At 44.7% G+C, this 15,522-nt stretch overlaps 1 protein-coding gene across 1 annotated transcript; it reads right to left on the minus strand.

Moving 5' to 3' along the window:
- Positions 1-689: 689 nt before the first annotated feature.
- TMEM200C (transmembrane protein 200C) lies at positions 690-9,389 on the minus strand. The gene is made up of 2 exons (XM_035126434.2): positions 8,971-9,389; positions 690-3,245 (listed from the first exon to the last, which is right to left on the minus strand). The coding sequence occupies exon 2, from the start codon at positions 3,200-3,202 to the stop codon at positions 1,511-1,513; it is 1,692 nt and encodes a 563-aa protein (XP_034982325.1). The 5' UTR covers positions 3,203-3,245; positions 8,971-9,389; the 3' UTR covers positions 690-1,510.
- Between the last annotated feature and the right edge of the window lie 6,133 nt (positions 9,390-15,522).

Consider the following 15,522-nt stretch of genomic DNA (forward strand, 5'->3'; position numbering starts at 1 on the left):
TTTATTTCAGTGGGACATTTCCAAATTGTGCACCTAGTACCAGGATACAAGACTACAGTCCTAAGTGCAAATATTTATTAAAGTTACGCATTTTTAACTTTTGTAAATCTACGCACACTGTACTAGGAGCAAGGCCTACCCAACACAATGCAACTAAGGGCCAAACTAGATTTGATGTTAACTGTGTGTATGCAGTTAACATGCATTCAATAAATTAATTAAATAAATAAATAAAATGTAAACAGCAGCTGGGGATAGCACTGATATGCATCAGGACCACAGTGGTGAAGACACTGTCTTGATGCAACTGGGGAGGATTTTAGCATGACAGGAAGGGAAGGGTTAACCTCTCCCCAGCCACTGAACAACCCAAGCGCCAGGGAGGGTGGGTGTGACTTCTATTTGTTTATTTTTAAGTGCATTCATTACATGCATGCAATTAACATCATGTCTAGTTTGGTGCTTCCTTCTGAATCACCATAGATGGAATTGTGTTGTAACTTAATTTATTTCAGAAGTGTTATACACATGGTTCACTGTCTCTTCACTTGAAAACAATGGAATTTAAGTGCTTTATTTTGCCTTGATGCTATCCCATCTTCATAAGATTTTGTAAGTTTTTTAATTAGTTAACTCAACCACATTTTTCTGCTTTGTTTAAGAAAGCTTTTTACCATTGTTCTCCTGAATTCAACACTCACCCACCCACACCCCTACCTATTCCCCTGCCTTTTTGTCTTTAAAAATAATAATTCAAAGTCCTACACTGAAAAACAAGGCTTATTTCATTAATAAGAATTTAGTCAGAAATGAAACATTAGCTAAATCTACTTTCTCATTGTAAATATATTTTATTTAAATTAAAAATGCTTATTAATGCTATTGATTCATACATGTGCAATAATACTTAATAAAGTAATATTACTTGAATTTAGGAATGTAGAATTGCAGCTTGCTGGCCATAGGGCATCTCCGATCTTTCCTCAGCCGACACTTTTACAAAAATTAAAGCTGTTTCCCACCTCCCACTTTTGCCATAGTACTTCGTCGTTCTAAATAAACATTAAAAGGTAGGAAAAGAGACTGATTCTGACTTGAAAGTCATCTCTATCTGAAGCTAGGAGAAGAGTGTGCAGTTAAGTGCCATGGCAAAAGCCAAGAGAGATGGAGAGAGAATGAAAGGGGGCAACTGGAATTTAAAAAATCAGTAAAGTGCACAATTATTGTAATGTTCTATTCCTTTGATCCAAAGAATTTACTCAGCTGCCAATGTGCAATACAATTTGGCTTGCATGGAATATAGTTGCACAATTGAACAGAACAAACTCCTGTTAGATGGTGGTGGTGGTTTTTCTTCCTTTCTTTCCTGAATACATCTACAGGAATTTATTGATGCCATTCAACAATAACATAACATTCCTCAAGCTCTTTGGGTGTTGACCAGTTCCACAAGGGGGCAGAAGGATCACAAATTGTTCTGGTGCTTGCCTCCATTTTATTTCGCTCCGATTTAAATCATGCCTCTGCTCTCCGGGTCTCCTTCCTCCAGCCCGGCCATGGCATTTGATCTGGAGATCATGAAAAGTTTCTCTTTATTTGTGTACTGTCTTTGCACTTTCAAAGGCCGCTGCTCCATTTGTTCTTTGCTGGGACCCTCGGAGGGGCCAGTTTCCCCACTGGGGATCACTTCACAGTCCTGGGTTTTATGGGCTGGGGTGTTGGCAACAGATTCCAATGAGGTGCCTGTTTCCTCCAATGGGGTGTAGCCCTTATTGCTTCTGTGCTGATCACACTGAGAGCTCTGAGAATCTCTCCTGTCCACAGGTGGCGTCGGAGGGGGAGAGTCCCCCAGATCTAGGGATTTGGAGTAGCTGGAAGATGAAGCTTTTACTAAAAGACTGGACTCGAGGTCTGTGCTACTGTCCAGAGTCTGAGAGGGTTCTGGGGAGAAGGATCTCCTGGCATCAGGGAGGCAGCTTGTGCTCTGGCGTCTAAGGACCAATTTACGCTTGCCTGCCCTAGGCAGCATTGTATACCCTTGCCCCGTGTCTATGTAGCTGCTCCTGAGATCTTTCAGGCTGAGCTCCACATCCCCCCGTGGAATCTCCCTAGCCCCTCGTTCCCCCAGTGGCCTCCGCCAGCCGCCACGCTCTCCCTCTGCCGCCTCCCCCTGAGCCAGAGGCAGCAAAGTGAAAGTGCTGAGCGAGGAACCCACAATGGAACTGGCTGTGCTATGCTGGTCCCAGCCATCTGGGGGGCTACAAGGTGGGCTACGAGCAGTTCTGGCCAAGGCAGCTCTCTCCCGATAGATGCTGTACACAGCCTCAGCCAAGTTGGGCGGCTGTGGCTGCCTAGAAGAGAAAGAGGAGGAGCGTGGCGAGGAAACCAAGTCTGGAGGAGACAGAGGGGCCCCCACGGGTGGGTGCCAGCTGCTCTTGGCTAGCACACCAGCAGCCCCCAGGGCTTCCGCAGGGCCACTGCCGGGTTTCAGCTCCAGCCCTCGAGGTTGCACGTAGTTGATGAAGCCATTGATAGGAACTGGGGCGACAGGAGCTGAGGGCGCCCCATCCTTGGTCCGAAGGCTATGTGCATCAATGACAGTGGAGTACAGGTCCCTCAAGTTGATGATCTTTGTCTTTTTGTCCCGGTTCTCGTGGAGCACTGCATTGGCACAGATAAAGAGGAAGATTCCAATGCCCATGATGAGAGGCCCGAGCACCTTGAGCTTGTCCGAATGCAAATACCGCGAGAAAAGCTGGAAGAGGAAGCTTGTGGAAGTGGAGGAGGACGAGGGGGCAGGTGGAGAAGGAGCAACACCCTTCTTGCTGCTTTCAAAGGAGGCGTTGGCTCCCAAGCCTTCTGGGTGCGATTCTCCCGGATCTTCCGTCTGGTTCCTGGAGCGGCTTTTGGTGGCAGTCCCATGTGCTGGCAAAAACTGGCTGCCCCCAGTGCTCCGTGCCCGGTAAAGAGGCTTGGGCCAGTAGCCTACTACCGCCAAGGCAATTCCCACGAGAAGCACCAGGATGCCACAAAGAGCAATGAGGCCAGAGACGGAGCACAGCTTGAGCTTGCCCTTCACCACCACCACGTCGTTCTTGCGTTTCTTTTTGGCTTTGCGCTTGCGCTTTGGGACTTGGCTCTGAGGCCGCAGGGGATCCTGTTTTCTGGCTGAGATCCTCAAGAGGCCTCCAGTGGCGATCATGGCTGGCTACCCTGGGCACTGTTCCCTACAGATACTCCGGCTCCTACAGGAAAACAGGGAATAGGAAAAAAAAAAAGATCATGAGAGCCTGGGGATGATCCAGATTGCAAAGCCGCCCACACGGCATAGTCCCTTTAAGATTGCAAATTACATTTCACATTCATTTATTAAATCTGCTCAGTCACTAGTGACTAATCACTCTGACACAAGGATGTGTGTGCGAGACAGAGGCAGGTCTACAACAACCCGCCAATTGCTGTTATCGCTTAACCACAAAAATAGCCACTTAGACACAACCCACTTGCCAAACTGACTACTTGGCCTTAATGTCACTTTCTGTGCATTTGTTGAATAGTAGCAGGGCACTTAATTTGCAGAGCATAAATTAATAAAAGGTTGATTAATGCCCTGCATGCATTTGCAAGCAAAAGAAAAGGGGAGAAAAGATGAGAGGGAGTTGTTGGGCTAGTGAAAGGGAATCTGAGCACTCTTCTTGCTGGCAGCATAGCTGACAAAGCAGCCTTAACGGAATTCCACATAATGTTTTAGAGCAGTGCTGTATGGATCGGGTGCATACTGTTGTTTGGGGACATAGGGAGACAGTGGGCTCTTGCTAGGCTTGTATTTGCTTTGGAAGAACAAGTGTGCCACCTGGGGGTGCTTTCGAACCTGCCATTGTCTTTGGATGTGCAGGTGAGAATCTTTTATCAGCTTTGACTGATTTACCAGTTACATCCATATCTAGAGAAAGCAAATCTACCCTTGGTTACACATGCCTTAGTTACATCCAAACACGACTATTATAATGTTTTGTAGGTGGGTCTCCCTTTAAAGATGGTTCAGAAACTGCAGCTGATGATAAATGTGTTCATGACGATGCTGGCCACTGCTCAGTGATCAGAACAGAGGGTGCCAATTTTTGTATAAGCTGCACTGGCTGCCTATCTGTTTTTGATCCCATTTTTAAGTGCTGGTATTGACCTTTAAAGGTTGTTAACAGTTCAGGACAATGCCCAGGACCTGAAGGATTGCCTTCACTCATATTGAACTGCCCATGCCCTTCAATGAGCTCCAGAAACCCTGCTCTCAGGTCTGCCTCCTCTGGCCATATGCTTGACAGGTGTCAGGTGCTGAGTCTTTTCAGTGGTGGCTCAGCAACTGTGGAATTCCTTCCCTGGGGACATCTGGCAAACCCCTTCTTTCCTCACTATTAGGTGGCAAGACAAGGCATTTGCTTTTGGAGTTTATTTAGTTTTTCTTGCCTTTATTGTTTGGCTGCTGCTACTATTGTTTAGCACCAGTTTTTGTCATTAATGTATTATTGTTTAATTAACTTGCTCAGGTCATTTGTTTTTCATGTGTTAAACACAGGTTTGAATGCATAGATGTGGAAAAGCAGTCTATGAACAACCAAAATATATATCTATACTTAGCTACAAAATTATATGACATCTTATACACACACACTAACCCAGGCATCCCCAAACTTCGGCCCTCCAGATGTTTTGGACTACAATTCCCATCTTCCCTGATCACTGGTCCTGGTAGCTAGGGATCATGGGAGTTGTAGGCCAAAACATCTGGAGGGCCGCAGTTTGGGCATGCCTGCACTAACCTGAGGTAAGTCCCATTGAACTCAATGGGGCTTACCTCTCAGCAGATACATAAAGGACCACACTGTTAATAAAGAGTCTACCCTAGAACTCTGTTTCCCCACTAGGTTACACATGGCATGCTCTTAACTAGCTTTCACTTAATCTCCACCCTGCCAAGAATCCAACTCCATAGCATGCCAGTGTGAATGTTCCTTCATTTTGTCCTGCACAAAATGTTTGCTGATGGTCCTGCCCTCTTCGTTCAACTTCGTTCAACTTCTGCTCCACTACTATAAAGGTAAAATATCCCCTACTCTGTCTGTCAGAGCTTTAAATTGACTTCACTATAGAGAGCAAGCTTTCATTTGCCCTCTGCTGTCATAGAAGTATTGCCTTGGGCAAGCAGACCTAAAACTTATCCCTGGTCATCTGACCCAATAATACCCCCTGCCTTTACTTTCTCAGTGGGTGAAGTTTAGAAAATCAAAGGTGCTGTACACCTTCACAAAGACTCTCAAGATCTGTTGTGCTGAACAACTGGGTGGTGACCAGGAGGAGGGGATATGCAGCTGGAACAAGAACTGGGAACCTGTGGCACTCCAGATGTTGCTGAACTACAATGCTCATTGTTGGCTGTGCTGGCTGGAGCTGAAGATGGAAGGAATCCAACATCATCTGAAAGGCTAAAGAGTCCCCATTCTAGAGCCAAAGTTTATTTCAGTGGTTGTGTGGTTGTTTTCATCCTGGTCCTGCAGGTTTGTAGAAACCCTCCAAACTCCTACAGAGTTACTGCCATTGGCTCTGTGTGAATCAATACAAAACGTGTTAGCATCTACGGTATGAACTGAGAAACTGGGATGGATTCAACACAAAGAGGTCCGTGGTTCAGCAGGGATTTTGGTTTTTTCTTTAACACACAGGTGGGCAATATGTGCCGTCACACAGTCCCAGCCTCATTTTATGTAGCCTCCAACACCTCCTCAAGCTGTCCCATTCTTCTAACCCCATCAGAGTCACACTTCTTGTTCATTTCCTCCTTGTTTGTTCTGGGTTCTCCAATTGCCCCAGTCCCCCATTTCCTCTTTAGTTTCAGAGCATGAAATGGCAAGTATTTTATTTGATAAAAATGAATTAATACTTCATGTCCGTTAATCCCCACACCAATCCCTCCTCATCTCTGATGTAGACTAAAAATTAGGCTGCAGGCTGGCTCCACCCTACAAATAATAAGGTGTCCTTATGAATATGCAAAGATTTCATTGGAAGGTTGCACTCTAAAGTAATCCCCGAACTTCACTTGTGAGCTTTTGCCTATTTCGCCTCTCTCCTATAATCTAGTCAGGACTACTGAAGCCGAAAGAACAGGTATAAGAATAATGGGCTAGCCTGAGGGTGCACCCATTTATTTGTACACATGGAAATCAGGAGTAGGGGCAAAATCCTGATTTCCTTCTACCACCCTGCATTCCCTGACCATGTTAACAAGGGCTTAACCATCTACTCCAGATGCACACTGATAGAGCCAGGTGGAAGAAAGCACTCATTCTAGAATGGAGCTTTTGTCCTTGTTTTGCAGACTGTACTTTCCTGAATGAATACCCTGTGGGTAAAGTGTGGGAGGTTTGTCGAAAATGGATGCATCAGCTGATTATGAAAGGGTTAGGTAGAGCTACATTATAAAGAGAATACAAAACGAAACCTTAGACTGATCAACCAACAGTAGTTTACAGAGACAACTCGGTTATGCTTTAAAGTTCCTTATACATCACTTTCTTGCATCTTAAGATAAAATAATACGAAAATGCATCCCATCTTGGTTAAAGGCAGGAAAGGAAGCCTGAGGTAGCCTTAATCACACCACAAGTGACTGTTTGGCTTTCATAATCTGTACTGTTTCATTATGAATGTGGAGGCTCCTGTTTTGTTACAGGAGTCGCTAAGCTGTTTATGAGCCTCAGGGCATCTTCTTTGAATGAGGCCAAAAGGTTACATTACACAAGGGACTTAGGGATGGTGATCTACCATGCAAAAGGAAAATGCATTTCCAGTAGAAAACGTTGGAAATGATAGTAGAAAGGCAACTTGAATTGTTTTATTTAGGTCACTGGGCATGCGTGTATGTATTGCACTGAACAGGCTGTGTGCTTTTATAAAACTAGAATTTGAAATTTAGCTGTCAGTGTACAAAGGAAACAACCAAATTCTAGCATGATTAGAAATGTTTCTTTGAAGCAACTCCTTCTGAATCTATTTTGTTTTACTACCTAGACAAATCCTCCTTTGTGCTTAAGGTGTGAGGATATCCTCTGGACATCTGCCTGATTGGAATCATGTATGATGTTCAAGGTAACTGGTTATGTAACACCAGTGAATTTTCAGCCCATCAATGTGAGAATGTGATGGAAACAGAAAGATTCTGTGCTGAACCTGATTTAAAATGAGAGGGAGTACTACTTTGAATCACCAGGGGGGAAACAAATCATGTTCTTGTGTTGACAAAGTAGACAAATTTGCAAGGTTTTTATTTACATTAAATCGGGGTTCATAGTCTGAGCATTCAAATAATGAAGCAACACCTGTATATTCAACAGGACAGTCTGAAAATACTAAAGAATTCCTTACTTTCCCCAGAATGTCCAAAACAGATTATAAGAATGATAAAAGCAATCAGTTCAACATGCTGCCTAAAGTTAAATCCTTTGCCTTGAAATCTGGTTGTCAGCATCCTAGGTAATCTTATTTCCTTCATCAGCTAAACCTCCCCATTTCCCAAATATCCCCAGATTCAGCATTTTCTGATTCATTTCGACTCCATGCATTTTCTCACAAAAACATTCCTAGTCCTTACACTGCACCTTAAAGTAATCAAACAGCCAGTTTAACCTTCCCTCCTCTTCTCTGGTATGATTTGACTATTATAGAGTGTAGATTGATTTGGGGGGGGGAGAGGGGAAATACTCATTAATAGGGCTTAATTAAATCTCCGTGTGTGCATGCTTCAGTTTGATGCAATTGGGGGGGGGGATCACCATACAGTACTATGACAAAGATCTGCATTAACTTAGATGGGAAAACACATGCTAAATGATGTTTGCAAAACAGTATTAGAAGAGCATAACAGAATGAGTCCTGCAATTGGATTTCTTAAAAAGAAAGCTTCTGTTAATTATTATGCTATGGGGAAATAGCCCAAATTCTGGAAGAATTCAGGACTTAGAGAACACAGCCCAATGTGATCTATACCAGCTAATAGTTCCGTTAACCAAAATCAAGATCTCTATTTCCCAGGCTTTCAGCTATATTTCAAGTCTATAAGACAGATGAACATCTTGAGATAAATAACTGAGTTACGCCACTTGCTCTGCTATTCTCCCTGGCTGAATGTGCCTAAATGAAAACACACTCCATTTGGGTAAATAACCCTGACCTGCACAAATTAGCTGCTCGCCCTTGGGAAAGAGTTAGCTGCTTGCAGCAAGAGTTTAAACATTATTGCGTCCCTGGGAGGGTGGGCTGCCTCAGGGACAGAGGCTAATGAAACATTTGTGGCTGACATACCTGGGGCTTTGTTGTCCTACATCGTGTCATTAGCAAAGTTGCCAGTCCCTACGGGGGGAAGAGAGAGTTTTCGAGCGACGCTGTTGACAATCTCTGCATGAGGGGCAGCCAGCCTGGCTGCGGATCGGAGGGCTAAAAAGCTAGCAGTGAAAAAGAAGCTTGCACCGGAGAGTCAGCGAATAAGAGCAGCCCCCCCCCTTTCAACTTTCCAGATTTAAAACTCACTCCTGGAGCAAATCCATCCAAGGTGCTTTCAGCCTGTAAGGGGGTCACCTGCGCGGCTGCGCCCATTTGTGAGTCCATTTTAGCCGGGCACCTCATTTCATAACCTTCAAAGCGCCAGGCTCCCTCTTTCTCTCTCTGTGTCCCTCCCCACCCCCACCCCACTTTTCAGGAAGGGGATGGAATCACAAACTGATGCTCCTGGATCTCAACAAAGACAGGATGGTGCAGAGAAGGGACTGAGAGAGATCTTGACGGAGCCCCATTCCTACAGCCCAGCCTTTTGGGGAGAAGGGGAGAGGAGGGGGGGCTGCTGCTGAGGATCCCCGGGTGAGTTTACGGTTCAAAATGGCAGCATTTTGTAAGCGGGGAAGCTCCATCTCTTTCTCTTACCGGGGAGAATCGCAGGGTGCGGGAGCCGCAGGCAAGTTCCTCGGAGCCCAGAGAGAAACCATGGAGAAACTTTGCAGCCGGGCGAGTGGACACCTCGGACGGAAAGCGAAACAACCCCCCGGAGCCCCCCCTCCGACGCCGACGCCACTTCGGGCTCATGGGTACAGATCCCGGTTAGAGGAGGCGCGATTGTATGGCTATGGGCAGCCGCCGGGGATCCACGGAAGCCAGTGGCCGCGGCACGGAGCAGTTCCTGCTGCCAAGGGCGCCTCCCGCTCCCTCCGGCATCCTGCCCGGCTTCCGACGGGGGTCGCCCTGCTCCAGGCGCCCTGCGCTTGCTCCGCGACGCTGCTCCGGGCGCCGCTTATTGTTGTGGTTGCTGCTGCCGCCGCCACCGCGGGAAGCCGCTCGCCTCTCCTGCCCGACGGAGGTGCTGCTGCTGCTGCTGCCACCGTCGCTGATTCGACGCCGCCGCCGCCGCCGGCCGGACTCGCTGCTGTTGCTAGGAAACCGGAGCCATGACACAGGAAAATTGCGGCAGGATGGCAATGATCGCCTCCCCTCGTCGCTGCTCGAGGAGGGACCAGACCCTCGCTCGCCGCCTCCCCCGCCTCCTCCCACGTGGCCTAGTTGCCGCCGCCTCCGGTTCCTCGGGGCGCCGGGCGCCTCCCCGCCCATAACGCCCTGCTGCGAGGAAAGGGGCTGAGCGGCGGGAAGGAGCCCCGCTCGCTGGCCTCCAAGAGCCGTCGCGGGGACGGAGGAGGGTGGGGGGGAATCTAGGGGGGGAGCACTTCCCCACCTCAGCCCGCCCCCATCCCACCCACTCGCGTGGATCTACGACCACCAAACAGTTTGGGATCTCTTGCCTTTCGCCGGCAAGATTGCATCGATATATTCCTTTGCACCCCGCTTCATTTGCCCAACCCCTCGGCGCCCCACCCCACCCAACACACACCTGCTTCGTGGGTTGCAGTGTTCAAGCAGTTTATTCAGGAATAGTTTCATTGGAGTAGGAGGTTCTGCTGCTCCAAAGTAGATTTGTTGTGACTTACAGTTGGAAATAATATTATTATTACTATTATTTTTATTACTATTAAGAAGTTGGGTTTCACTTTAATGCTGCATGGTCTTTTTGTGCATTGCTCTTTTTGTTGTTGTTAACGTGCTTGGTTTTTGTTCTGTGAGCCACGCTGAAGATGTTAGTGAGAGGGCAGGTTGTAAACGTTGAAAATAGTCTTCTTACGCGACTGTGCTTTCTTTATGAATGTGTTTTATGAATAGATACATATTAGCCGCCTTATCGTTTTCTTCAAGAACGTGTTGTTTTTATTTAAAAAACAAACAAACCATTTTGGGTTAAACTTTGTAAAAGAAAGCTGAAAGCTGATCTCTCTCAGGCACCATAGTCCTACATTTTGTACTGCCTATTTTGGGTTGTAAAGACAACAGTCTTCTGGGGAGAGAAAGTATTTTAAGGTACACCAAGACTGTTTTTCTGCAACCTAAATTGTTACAAACTGCGGGGCTCGGGTGTGGTGTGGTGTGGTGTGTGTGTTAAAGAGATGCGCTCTCTCACACACTTTCTTCTGCAAAAAATAAGTGCCTTGTGACACCTTAAGAGCTTATCACAAATTTGTTACAGCATGTGCTTTCATGGGATAGAGTCCGCTTCATGAAATGCATCAAATTATCTGATGAAAAGGGCCCTGGTCCATGAAATTGTACGCCACAATACATTTGTGTTACTCTTCAAGGTGCCTCAAGACACTGCTTTTTGATTTTTTACAAGTAACTAACATTTCTATCTTTGTTAATTTGGGGTGCAAACCTAAACACTACATATTATTAAGTAATCCCCATTGAATATAGTGGGACATACATTCAGGCAAACATGCAGTTCACCTGGTTTACGGGCCTGGTGACTGACCAGTTTTTTTTAAAAAAATTGAAATCAGTGTGTTTTCTCTCAAATCTTGCACATTGTTAAAAAGTCAAGGGAATACTTTGGCAAGTATTACTTGGTTCTGAAAAGGGCTCCAGACTTTTAGAGAAATTTGATTATCTTGTTTCTTTCTTCACTTTTCAACCTTTAGGGGATGGCCATCTCTCCTTTAAAAGCTTAAATTATCTGCCTTGTGCTGTGTGAAACCCTGTCTGATGTTATCACTTTCCCTTCTGATAAGCAGAGCATTATGACCAGTTTATCAGGGCGAGTGTGCAAACAGCCCTGCCTCCCATTTCCACTGCTCTCCAAAGAGCACTTTCAATTCCTTGGGCAGTAAGTAGCCATTATCAGACATGAGAACAAACCTCGCAGAGGAGGCTAAAAGACCCTGCACCTGCTACAGACAATGTTGAAATTAAAAGACAGGCTGGCATTGCTGTTATCTGCTGGATGCAAGGTGTGTGCATTGCTTTTTCCTGAGGGAAAAAAATTCTGATTGAATCCCAGCAGCAGCTGTGTATCAATGGCAGGGGGTGAAATGCGGAAGAAACTCTGAAAAGGTAAAGGATAAGAAAACAGCAGCTGAAGGGATGGTGAAGGCACTTGCTATAAATACTGTGTATAAGGGCCCCAAGGCTTCCTTGAAGGCAGGGGAAATGAACTTAGGCAGATAAGGAGGAAAACAAATAAGGTAGCTATGTGATTGTTCTGTATAATACACTTGTATTCAGAATATGTAAATTCCCACAAAGTATACTACAAGGTATCTAAGAGAACATCAAGCTAAGATATTGAAATGAAACACCTTATTTCTATAGCAGTTGGGGAGCAGTGGAGAGCTCTGTTCTTTCCTACCCCCCAAAACTTGCAGATTAGTATTTTATCATGCTTTTAGCTACCCATCATTTGTACATTGGAAAATTGTAGCTGTAGTCATATTGATGGTCCCTTCAGCTACTGCAATGGCTAGAGGATTTATCTGATATGATATTAACAGCGAGATTGTTGGTTGAACTAGCACGGTGAAACTGGCTAATGACAAACCCTGCTCTGAACATTCTTTTAAAAATTGTCCTCCTTACCACCAAAAATAACTGCAGTTTTATTAGTGTAACCACATCTGTGCATCTGAATGATTGTATATTCTGAATGGTTTGATTGCGTAGGGTAGTTCGTGTGAAAATATATTTGACAGAATGAGGGCTAACTAGACAATCTGCCTGTAAAGCAAGGTGATCCATACTATTATTTTGAAGGATGGGCTTTCTGAAAATGGGAGCCTGGCCCTGGCAGCATCTAGCCTTTTGTAAAGCTGAAGACATTCTGGCCCCTAATCAAACAGCTTTTCCTTTCTCTGTTCTGCTTAGTGCCTTGTGAAGCTTGCTTCTAAGTATGCTGTGCCAATTCAATCCCAGGTGCCTGTAGATAAGGACATATTAGAACTATGGAACTCAACAATGGGCGGAAGAACTGAAAAATGAGTTTAAATGTGACTTTCCTTTTTTATATATATTTAGGCTACACTCTTGCACACACTGGCTTGGTGGAAAGTCCCACTGAACTCAGCAGGGCTTGCTTCTGAGTAGACCTGTGAATGTGAGAAGATGAGATTGGTTCAAGATAAGTGCCATTACGTTAAATCAAAGCCTTTTTTTTAAAAAGGTGAATTTTAAGAAAGGATTTTAAGCAAGAGGTGACATATAAGGTGTTCAAAGAGGAAGTTACTGGCATATTCATTTTAGATATAATGGGTTATTTGCAAGCAGAACTTTGTTTCCTCTTCTGCCCCTAAATCTCCCCAAAATCCGCTCTGGTCATCCCTCCAGTCCACAAGGGCTGATATTGTTAGGGACAGGAGGGGGATAGGAAGTTCAGTTCAGTGGACAAACATCCTTTGTGCAGCTGCAGTGCTGCTGGAAAAAGCCAGGGCTTTTTTCCAGCTGGAACTTACCTGGACTCAGCTCTTGCACCTCTCAGGTGGGCGCTATTGCCATTCTAAGAGATTGAGGGAGGTGTTTGTGGTGAGTTCCAGCACCACTTTTTATAGAAAAATAGCACTGGATATAGGCCAGGCATCCCCAAACTGCGGCCCTCCAGATGTTTTGGCCTACAACTCCCATGATCCCTAGCTAACAGGACCAGTGGTCAGGGATGATGGGAATTGTAGTCCAAAACATCTGGAGGGCCGAAGTTTGGGGATGCCTGATATAGGCCATAAATTTCAAGCTAAAATCCTATACACACTTACCTGAGAGTAAGTCCCATTGGAGCTTCTTCTGAGTAAATATAGATAGGAGTGCCACTGTAAGATATATCCAGCTGTAGGCCTTTTAAATTTAATTTGTGGGTTATCTTGGGGGAAATGCCAAGCGGTCAATGTGTGCGTGAAATGTGTCTTATGCATCAGTGTGTTGTATTAAAGCTGACTATTTACTTTTAAACATGATGAATCAAACACATCTTTGAACTGTTTCATTGAACATGAATCCTCTGACTTACATTCTTTTTTAAAAATTGCTTTGTTTCCAGCAATAGCAGCAGGGTACCGGAAGAAACTGGAAGCATCTGTTTCCACAGGAGACTTCCATCACATCAATAATTCAGCCTGGCTAGGCATTCCCTTAAGACCTCCTGACTTTGAGAGAGAAGTGCCTTCAGAGGTTTAAGGGGAAGAGGAACCTCTTGTAAATCAGTGATATTTTTACCTTTAGAGTGAAGTTTAGACCAAACCAATGGCTGTGTAAGCAGCTGAACATTTGACTTCTATCTTTGCTTTCCAAATACGTGAGTTTGCTTAAATGACTTTTTCTTGTACAGAAATAGTTCTGATTACACCAAGCCAAGGGTATGTCAGTTCAGGTGCTGGTTAAGATGAAAATGTCATCAACAGATAAGACACATTAGGAATCTGAACACAGCAGGCTTTGATTGTACCCTGCAAGGAAATCAATGGTGCAATCACAGATCAGATTCTTGATAGCAAGTTCCCAATGCTGGTAATATACATCATGGCACTAACACATTCTCCCCCTTAATAACTTTACTTTATCTTTTGGTTACACATTTGCTGCTCGAATTCCTTATGTCATGGCTTGCGGGGAATGGCAAAAGATGTAAGGGGTTGATTTACTTTTTGGTTGCTGTGATTTGCTGAATGGCTGCATTAACCTCTACTGACAATGTTAGCAGTGTTGTGTGCATTGTTTTAAAGTCACATTTACATCAAAATATATAAAAGAGAGTTCAGTGTAAACAAAAGTAGAACATATCTAAAGACAAAGTATATGGTGAAATTGAATGTTTTTATTGTGGTAAAGGAGAATTCATGTGTGTCAGAATTAAAAATTGGCCATCAAATATGTGGAAGTGTGCATGTTTTACTGAAGATAATCACTTACAGCATTATTCAGGTTATAGACAAAACTATGCGTATTATCAAAACAATCAATGCTGAGGTTTTGCATAGGTTTAAGAACCTGTCTGCACATTAGTTTTCTTGTTTACATGAATTGATACCGCCCTCAAGTGTTTTCTCACACACATACAAGGGTAAATCTGTTGGCAGTAAGTTACAATTGTTGGCAGTTACATAATGAAAAGTGACGCACAATTGCAACAGTTAAGAGTTGACAAATAACTAGGTTTGTCCAAGTCACTCATTATATTTGTACATTATTAGAAACTGGGACAATTGATGTAAAACTGCCTTCCATTATTTCCCATGATGGGTACGTAATTTCATGTTCAGGCAGGAATTAGTTACTCTACACTACAGCAACCCCAGGTCAGTTTTGTGATAGCCTAAAGGAAGGTTTTCTTAGATACCCTTTTGCTACTTTTCCCTACCTGAACAATTTCCCTGAAGTATTCAAGCAGCAGCTCTGTTTTATCAAGTTGAAAGTGCCTCCATGCATTGCTGCAATCCTTTGGGCTGGAATTGCAATACTGAAGAACATCTTCAGCCTCACTCTCTGCTTGTTTATTTGGAAGTAAGCCCTTCTGAATTGAACAGACTTACTACCAAGTAAGGGTGCAATCCAAGTCCAAGATCCAACAGGATGAGAGCATTTGAATTTGGCGCATCTTGGGCTTTCATCCAAGATGAGCCACAAGTAAACCAACATAAATTTATCACTCCAGTTTAGCCTGAACTCAACTGGCATAATTTAAACTGATGTAAATTATGCTGAGGGGTGTGGGTGGCGCTGTGGTGTAAACCACTGAGCCTTGGGGGGTGCTGTTCGGAAGGTTGGCAGTTCGAATCCCTGTGATGGGGTGAGCTCCCATTGCTCGGTCCCAGCTCCTGCAAACCTAGCAGTTTGAAAGCATGCCAATGCAAGTAGATAAATAGGTACTGCTGTGGCAGGAAGGTAAACGGCATTTCCGTGCGCTGCTCGGGTTTTGCCAGAAGCGGCTTAGTCATGCTGGCCACATGACCTGGAAAAACTGTCTGCGGACAAACGGCGGCTCCCTCGGCCAGTAAAGCGAGATGAGCGCCGCAACACCAGAATCATCTGCAACTGGACTTACCGGTAACTGTCAGGGGTTCTTTACCTTTTAAATTATGCAGCTTTAAGTCCACCCAAAAGGGACCTTCCAGGGAGTGG

Source organism: Zootoca vivipara, chromosome 8 (assembly GCF_963506605.1).
Source record: "Zootoca vivipara chromosome 8, rZooViv1.1, whole genome shotgun sequence".
NCBI classification, from domain to species: domain Eukaryota; kingdom Metazoa; phylum Chordata; class Lepidosauria; order Squamata; family Lacertidae; genus Zootoca; species Zootoca vivipara.

Bases quoted from the DNA above. Each gene is read 5' to 3' on its own strand.
- TMEM200C (XM_035126434.2), bottom strand. From the start codon at position 3,202: ATGATCGCCACTGGAGGCCTCTTGAGGATCTCAGCCAGAAAACAGGAT.